At 39.7% G+C, this 9,670-nt stretch overlaps 1 protein-coding gene across 1 annotated transcript; it reads left to right on the top strand.

The window, feature by feature from the left end:
- Positions 1–2,035: 2,035 nt before the first annotated feature.
- On the top strand, positions 2,036–4,939 carry LOC127533312 (mucin-22-like). Its single transcript, XM_051945967.1, has 7 exons — positions 2,036–2,281; positions 2,705–2,769; positions 2,861–3,006; positions 3,113–4,026; positions 4,113–4,177; positions 4,272–4,414; positions 4,646–4,939. Exons 1-7 carry the CDS (start codon positions 2,036–2,038, stop codon positions 4,747–4,749), a joined length of 1,683 nt encoding a protein of 560 aa, XP_051801927.1. The 3' UTR covers positions 4,750–4,939.
- Positions 4,940–9,670: the final 4,731 nt, after the last annotated feature.

A 9,670-nucleotide genomic window follows, 5' to 3' on the forward strand; every position in this document is an offset into this window, starting at 1 on the left:
TTCCAGTATGTATGGCACTGGTTATCAGCTCAGGAGACACACAGACCAATTACGTACGAGTTCAGACATCGCATGTGATGCTCCTCAGCCAATGAAGTCTGCATTGCAGCTGCTAAAGTTTAGCTGCTAAACATCAAAGCTCTGTGTTCAGACAGCAATTGAGAGGTGAGGGACAGATGAGAGGAGGATAGACAAAATAAAAAGACAAATAACGCAACACCGAGAAGAAAGTAGCCCTGCACATGCTTACTGTGTTCGGTTAAACATACAGCTGTGAGGCAGCTTTCTCAACTTTGAACATAATCAAAGCTAAATATGGTTCCAGACTCAGCAATGAGCTCCAAATGTGTTTACATTTGAAGACATCATTCAGAATTATATGAACAGACCTCACCACAAACACATCTTACCACAAATGATTCTTAATTGGTTGTTTCATTCCAGTGGCAAAACCTCAGATAAACAATGGCCACCAGAGCCAAATAAAATCAAAACATTAAAAAAAATTGCCAATTCCATTACAGCCCAGGATCCGTTGTTGCTGATGCAACGCTGACATTCAAGAATGCGACAACAGTACCAAATGCTACTACTGCAGCTGAGACTTTGAGAGCTGCTGCCTCTTCCTCAAATTTTTCCCTTCCTGTCAACACATCATCTATTACTGCGAGAGGTGAGAATAAATGGCATTTCTCAAATGTCTGAATTTGTGAACAATTTTTGGAAGCGCAACACAATCACTCATTTGGTAATTGTTATTTTCAGTTGTGTTACCGCCAACTGAAGCTCCAACCACAGCTGTACCTACAACCTTGGGAAATTCAACTTCATCATCAGGTAATGCCATGACACACACAGTCCAGGAAAGGTTGTTACTGTTCATTTTAAGAGAATAAATGAATTTCTTGTCACCACTCAAAATTAATGGCATAACAATACTATAGGAAGTGTTTATCACCTCCAGTATTATGTGTTAATGATTATATATATTGAGGAGTGAGAAATGTTTTATGTTGTTAACATAATTTTAAAAATTATCTCACTTCCACCACCAGTCAACACAACCTCATCACCAGTCAATACAACCTCACCACCAGTCAATGCAACTTCACCACCAGTCAATGCAACCTCACCAAACATCACCATGACCTCACCACCAGGTAACGTGACCTCACCACCAGTCAACACAACCTCACCACCAATCAATGCAACTTCACCACCAGTCAATGCAACCTCACCACCAGTCAATGCAACTTCACCACCAATCAACATGACTTCACCACCAGTCAATGCAACTTCACCACCAATCAACATGACTTCACCACCAGTCAATGCAACTTCACCACCAGTCAACGCAACCTCATCACCGGTCAACGTGACGTCACCACCAGTCAATGCAACCTCACCACCAGTCAATGTGACCTCATCACCAGTCAATGCAACCTCACCACCAGTCAATGTGACCTCATCACCAGTCAATACAACCTCACCACCAGTCAACATGACCTCAGCACCAGTCAACATCACCTCACCAACAGTCAACATGACCTCACCACCAGTCAATGCAACCTCACCACCAGTCAATGCAACCTCACCACCAGTCAACATGACCTCACCACCAGTCATTGCAACCTCACCACCAGTCAATACAACCTCACCACCAGTCAATGCAACCTCACCACCAGTCAATACAACCTCACCAACAGTTAATGCAACCTCACCACCAGTCAACATGACCTCACCACCAGTCAATGCAACCTCACCACCAGTCAACATGACCTCACCACCAGGTAACATGACCTCATCACTGCTCAGTGCAACCTCACCACCACTCACACCTAATGCAACCTGACTTGCAGTTAACATAACCTCACCACCGATCAGTATGACATCTCAAACACTTAATGCAACCTCATCACCAATCAACATGACTTTATCAACACCTACTGCAAGCTCACCCTCAGTCACCCTGACCTCATCCACACTTAATGCAATCTCACAACCAGTCAATATGACCTCTCCACCACTCAGCAAAATGGCATCTCCCAGTCTTACATTATCTCCAACTTCTGCTCCTAATGCTACAGTTACCTCTACTGCTGCTCCATCTACTGCTTCTAATGGTACAGCCACTCCAAACACCACTGCATCAACAAATCCACCTTCATCCAGTGAGGGAACCTTGGGTCTTCAGTTCAGCCTCAACCAAACGTTCACATCAGATCTCTCCAACCCATCATCACAAGCATATCAAAATTTAGCTGCAAATGTGACTGCAGAGGTAAGATTCCCATGTCGTATGTAACGACACGCTCGTCTCTTCTTTAACTAAATTGAAGGCTTGCTATGTACAAATTATATTCTGTAAGCATCTGAAGACAATAGAGAAAATGGAAATCAAAGCAACTTTAAATGATTCAATTACCATCCATTATGAATATGAGAAAATTCTTGTAGCCAACATTCATTTTAGCAACAGAGTCATTGTAATTTGAATTTAAATTCACGACATTTGGACAAATTTGTTGAAATACCAGACATGTAGCACATATATAGCCTATTCATGTTTACTTGAAATTCGATTTAGCTTTATTACTTTTCTTTAAACATTAAAAAAAAAAAAAATTAACTGTGTGCTTCAAAGTGAGATTTGTTTGCTTTTATTTGGTTTTTGAATGCATTTGACAGGAATGATATATTTCAGGTGAACACAGCGTGCCAGAGGCTCTATGGATCAGCTTTCATTCGTTCCAATGTTACTTCATTCACGTAAGCCCAAATTTCAGCCACTAACATTTTTTTTTAGATATTTCGCTGTGACATGCCTAATTGGTGTTGCTCTTTTTCACTGTCACAATAGGAATGGATCGGTGGTTAGTAATATGGTTCTCACGTTTGAAAATCAAAGCTCAGTGCCTTCAACAAGTAATGCTACTTCACAGCTCAGTACTGAACTTACCAGCAACTCTTCCTCCCTGAACATTGTACCAGGCAGTCTTACTGCAAGTAAGTATAAAATCCAAAATCTTTATTCATTAGTTTGTTACTGCCCTAATATTTAATACATGTGACTGCATCATATTTTTATTGATTAACCAATGATATTGTACAGCTTCCACTTCTGCTTCCACTGCGGCACCTACTGTTACAACTGCCCCGACTGCAGCTGCTAACACAACAGCTGCAACGACTGCAGCCTCTAACACAACAGCTGCAACGACTGCAGCCTCTAACACAACAGCTACAACGACTGCAGCCTCTAACACAACAGCTACGACTGCAGCCTCTAACACAACAGCTACAACGACTGCAGCCTCTAACACAACAGCTACGACTGCAGCCTCTAACACAACAGCTACGACTGCAGCCTCTAACACAACAGCTACGACTGCAGCCTCTAACACAACAGCTGCAACGACTGCAGCCTCTAACACAACAGCTACGACTGCAGCCTCTAACACAACAGCTACGACGACTGCAGCCTCTAACACAACAGCTACGACGACTGCAGCCTCTAACACAACAGCTACGACTGCAGCCTCTAACACAACAGCTGCAACGACTGCAGCCTCTAACACAACAGCTACGACTGCAGCCTCTAACACAACAGCTACGACTGCAGCCTCTAACACAACAGCTACGACGACTGCAGCCTCTAACACAACAGCTACGACTGCAGCCTCTAACACAACAGCTGGAACAACTGCAGCCTCTAACACAACAGCTACGACTGCAGCCTCTAACACAACAGCTGGAACGACTGCAGCTTCCAACACGACAGTTGCTGCAACGACTGCAGCTTCAAACACGACAGTTGCTGCAACGACTGCAGCTTCCAACACGACAGTTGCTGCAACGACTGCAGCTTCTACTACAACAGCAGCCACGACTGCAGCAACAGACCCTCCTACATCCAGCGAGGGAACTCTTGGACTGCAGTTTAGTCTCGACCAAACATTTACAAGCGATCTCAGCAACCAGTCCTCGGCTGCTTTCCAGGCTTTAGCTGCAACAGTGGTTACTGAGGTAAGATGCAACCAAAACCTGCTCATTAATGTACTGAGAATTATTTGCTGTTATTTGATGCTTGAAAGCATTTCATTGTCTTTCAGATAAACACAGTGTCTACAACACTCTTTGGAACATCATTCCTTCGCTCCATAGTTAATTCATTCTCGTAAGCCCAAATTTCAGCCTCAGACAACTTTTTTTTAAATATCTGTTTCTGACTTGCTTTTAAAAAATGTTGTTTTCTCTCACTTTCACCGCAGGAATGGATCAGTGGTTACCAATATGACTCTCGTGTTCCAAAATCAAAACTCAGTTCCTGCATCAGGCACTGCAACTACACAGCTGAGCACTGCACTTACTAACTCTACTTCCCTGAATGTAATAGCAGGCAGTGTTACTGCAGGTAAGTTACTTGAGACAAAATAATTTTTGCTTTGCATTTAAATAATAATTCAGTGAATGAATGCCATGTCTTTTTTGTAAGTCTATGGTCATTGTTAAGCATAAAAGCAAAAAAAAAAACAGCTCAAAGTTGGGAATTATTTTTCTATTAGGCTGTATTACAACCTCATGAGATAACTGCAGTTGTCTAGAATTTCTTTGACTAATGTTTCTGCTGTTTGGAATGTTTCAGAGTCAACATCAACATCAAGCAGTCCTCCTCGCCCCACAGTGGGCACACTGGCAGTCTTTTCACTAGCACTGCTGGCTGTGACACAAATGCTGATCGACTTATAGCCGGAAGCTGACGCAGATACACTGACCTGACCGAAGGTTTTTACTGTCCTATCAAATGAAGAAAAAGGCATATGCTAACGAACAAAAAAAAGAAGACATAACAGGTGTGCATTATGAAATTTACCAATGCAATGTCATGTGGTAAAAAGAAGTGTGCTGTGTGTCTAAAGTTCAGATGGTTTTATAGTATTTTCCATATTTGGTGTTACATCTGATTTAAAGTTCTAATCATGAAGGCTAATATTTGATGCTTTGTGCCATTCAGTAGACTTGTTAGTGCCTTTGTTTTACAAATGCATCTTTTTCATTGACGTAGCACATATTTATTTCTAATTAAGAGAATTATGCATCATTATAGACACTTCAGCAGGATAACATTTATTCAAAGTATGTGCAGTGAAAGAGTAAAACAGACAAAGGGTGTACCTACTCCAGTGTGATGCTGAACACTAAGAGAGTTGAGGCAAAGTGGCCTTGGATGCCAGAGGCCAATGATTCACATTCTGCCTAAGACCAACCAGTGGTAATTAAGTAACCACATTGTAACTATGTAGCTCCAGGCATCTAACCCTTAACACCAGCACAGCTGCCATGTAAGAGTACCATAGGCAAAACTGTTAGCACTGAGCTTTCAGTTATGTTGCCTTTAGCTTAGTCTTCCAATATCAAGTGGGAAATGTGGAAGGTGGATAACCATCAAATGAACTGCTTCATGCTTGTCTAAAAATGTCGACACACTATCATTATATGCATAATTTACACATATTTTTGATTGGTTAACAGTTTCTATTTAATACTGGTTCTTCCTATATGTTTTTTTTTGAAAATGGGGACACCAAAATTGTATTTATGTTAATCAACAAAGCATTAAAAATGTTATCTCTGAAATAACTGTGGTTTTTAAATGCTTTCTGTGTTTTCCCTCTCTTTTTAAAATACATTTTAAAAAGCACATGTTCCCTTTGAGGTCTCATAGCGATGATATGTCTGAATATGGACTGTGAATCGTGACACTTTAAATAATTGGTATTTTTTAAGAGCAAAGTTTATGATCATTACTGTTACTTACAGAAAATACATACAGTACATCACACTGGAAGTGAAAGCATTAGTACACTCTGGTCAGCTGAGAACCTTGCACAGCGTCATGTCTTGGTGCCACATTCAATTCTATCTTGTTCTGAACACTCCATTAAACTAATAATCACACTGATGGAGAGGAACTCTCTAGAATTTTATGTCATGGGTACATGGTAATAAAACACATGTAAATATCCTCAGAACTTCCTTAATTAAGACTAATGTTTTTAACAGTCTACGCTATTAATTCTTCTTGAACTTATGTCCATTTTTAGCCTTTAATCTATGCATTTCTCATAGAAAACAAGTATTTAGACTCTTGTATCTCAAAGAAAGACTGTTCTTAAAGAGGTGAAGATAGGAAGACTATCTTAAGCTTTTTAATCCCACACAGCCAAGTGGAAGCACTGAATATACAGTAAACTGTTGATTATATTCTCTATCTCAAACTCTGTACAAACCTGTAATAATAATAATGAGACCATTTTGCTGCTGCCGGGCCTGTGATTGTATTCCCAGGTGTCTGTTCTTTGGGATGGTGACTACAGCCCTGATAAGACTATACAGACATGCCAAAATAAATGAAGAAAAAAACACACAGGGGCCTGATTTACAATTAAAAACGGCTCTTTAATTATTTCTTCCACATCTGTCTTTTGTCTGAAATCTAAAGTACATCTTGTTCATATAGTGATGGCTGGCTGTTAACTGACCTCAATCAAAACAAACCCTTTAGGCATGAGAACAGACTTCACAAACAGCTGGTAAGAGAACAGCTAAATCATCTGGCCTGGTCTCTATTTACTTGATCACCTAGTTGCCAGCGTATTAATGCAATAATTAATTTCTCCCTGAGAAGTAAAGGGCTGCTCTTGAAGATGTGACTGTGTGCTTAATTTTCAACTAGTTTGTTACTTTTTAATGAGACCAGGCTTTAGCTATGGTGTCTCCCCACAGCCAGACCAGTTAAAAAGATGCTAGCTACAAAGAAAAGCTCTAACTATTTATTCTTGGGCAACATGTAGAATGCAAAAATTACACAGTGTTTGAGCATTTTTAGACATTTGCATTCAATGATTGTTATTTGCTTGAAGTTTTTTTTTCTGAAATATAATTTTTACGTGCTATTGTAAAATGCTTTATTGTGTGAGGATTAAAATCACCCATGGAAGTGAGATTTAACCCTTAGATGCAAGAGTGATTGGAAACTATGCTCTTCCATAACTTTTATGCCATTTTTTTGTCATTTTCTTTAAGAATAATAATTTGTATTACCGTTTATATTATACTTTTCTCCACATAAGAAAGGTTTCATGTTTTAAATGTGTTTTTTTTTCTCCCACTTCATAACGGATTTGAACGTTTTGCTAACTGAGAAAGCAGAATTTTACCCAGAACAGCAATGGAAGAATGACAGCATCCATTTTGTTGACATTTTTCCACTCTTTCCCCCGGCTGTTGCTGTTCTCCATCCCTCCAAGTGTGTGCACTTCACCACCTCTTGTATGATATGTTCAGTGATAAAGAGCTTGGGCTTGTGCATCTAAGGGTTAATTAATCTGAAGAAAAGACACAATATTGCATACATTGTGTTACTGATAAATGAATGAATTCATTATTAATGGGTTCTCACACAATTGGATTGCTCTTTTTCCTTTGTGTGCATGCAATAAGAACAATACGCCAGAAGAGGGCTGCATTGCCCCAAGCATAACTCAAGTTTGTGCACTTTCATCCCTGAAACGTTACAGTTTCCAGTTGGTTGTTCTCTTTGAGTCACAGTCACACAGCACCCCCAGCCATGACCATGATTTAGCTGTGATGAAAAGACACAGCCAGAGAAAACACTTTTAAAAAGGGGGAAAATCTGTACAAAGAGTGAGAACAGCAGACAGAGAGGCACACTAACCTGAAGGAAACAAATCTGCTCAAGCTTCCACTGCCGTCCACCAGAAAAGTTCCTGTTCTGGAACTGGTTTTGTTTGTGATCTACAGGAGTGTCGCCCAACAAACAAGCCTGCATTCTCACCCAGTTTTATGAAAACCGTTGCATCATGTCGACATTTGACTTGCACAGACACGAGATGTGCACATCGATCACATGTTCTGGGTTCTAACTTCTGGCCCTGGCGTATTCTGGTACCTAACTGGAAGCAATGTTTTTCTTTTTCTTTTTTTCCGCCTGCAGAAACATGGGACACAATTCAAATTTACCGGAATCGAATCGGTCTTGCGTTGGTTGGAAAGCGCATTGTGAGTTTTTTTCTTCTTTTTATCTGTACCGCCCCCAAATAAAAACATAAAAATCAGCAATTAAAACTGCAGCTGCTGTTGTGCAGAAGTTCCTTCTCACCTTTTCTGTTAGGTATCTTCCCACTCAGGCACCAAATGCTTTCCTAATAGGCATAAAAATTCATTGGAATCATGAGAACAAAATGTTTAAACGAAAAAAAAAGAGCAGTTTCTACTGAAGAATCACTTTTATTTATGTTGTGATGTTTTCAGTAATTCTGCTAAGATAGGCTGAGCAACGAAGGTAACTACTTGGGAACTAATTAGCATCTTGGTAGAAACTGAGGTGCACTTTCACTAATTGGTAATATTATTTAGTATTTAATGATCAATTATGATGCATCAAGATTGTCTGATTAAATGAAATAATGTTTAGTGAGATCTGTGTAGGTCATCACTGTCTGGAGGGAACACAAGTTTTTGTTTAATTGAACTGAGAGTTGAAGGAGCGTTCACATGTCTAAAGCAAGTTTGCGATTTCAGGACATATTAAAAATAGTAAAACTGAGGATAAAAGTCTTTGGGGTCATTTGTGATTTCATTTCTAATTCCAATTTGAGGAAAAAAAATATAACTTCACATTTTACAGACTTCCCATTTAAAAGCAAATTAGCTGGAAGCATTAAGAGTCAGAATGGAACTCTCAACCAACTCATGGAGTTTTAGAGCTACTTTTGAGTGAGACCAAAGAAACATTATTTAAAACGGTTTCTATTCACGAAATGTGTGATTTTTTTCTTGCCAACTAAGTACTCCAAAAGGCAAAAGCCTGATAGAAAAAATGCTGGATGTCGATGGTAAACATATTCATCACACCTCTATTGAACTATTACACATGTATATGCACTCAGCAGATTCCAAATGCAAATGCCACACTTAAAATTAACTCTAGACCTTTTATCTGCTCCTAGTAAATTACATAATGTGGGAATAACACACACCTGATCATGGAACAGCTGAGCAGTCAATTGTCCAATGGCTTTTGGTTCCTTAAACAAGCGGAGGGCACATATAGACTGTGTTGTAATTCCTACAGTATTCACCTGGTTTGCATGTAAATACCCAGTAGTTCTCGATTGTTTCATTTCACATCCATTGTGGTGGTGTACAGAGCCCAAATGCTGAAAATTGTGTCAGTGTCACTGTCCAAATATTTATGGACTAAGCAACAAAACATTTTACAAACTGAAGTCAAGTTAAACCTGTTTCTCACTAATTTGCTTAAACTTAAGCCATTTTGCAGAATGTTTCATATTGACCGCATCCTAGTATGTTGAATATTTGTTATCTTGCTTTGTGTGCTTATTACTCTGCCAAGGAGGCGGAGTCTCAGCAGAGTTATGTGACAATCTTCCTTGGCTTGTCTGTCTGTTCACAACATTGCTGAAAAACGGATCAGCGAATTTGGATGAAATTTTCCAGGATGGTCAAAAATGTCACAAGGACCACCTCGTCTGGATGCACAAATTTGTTAAACATTTCTGTATCATTGCGAGGTAGCGTCACGACTTCACTCTAACTATGACAACAAGTGACTCAATCATGAGTG

This window comes from Acanthochromis polyacanthus, chromosome 3 (genome assembly GCF_021347895.1).
Source record: "Acanthochromis polyacanthus isolate Apoly-LR-REF ecotype Palm Island chromosome 3, KAUST_Apoly_ChrSc, whole genome shotgun sequence".
Taxonomy (NCBI): domain Eukaryota; kingdom Metazoa; phylum Chordata; class Actinopteri; family Pomacentridae; genus Acanthochromis; species Acanthochromis polyacanthus.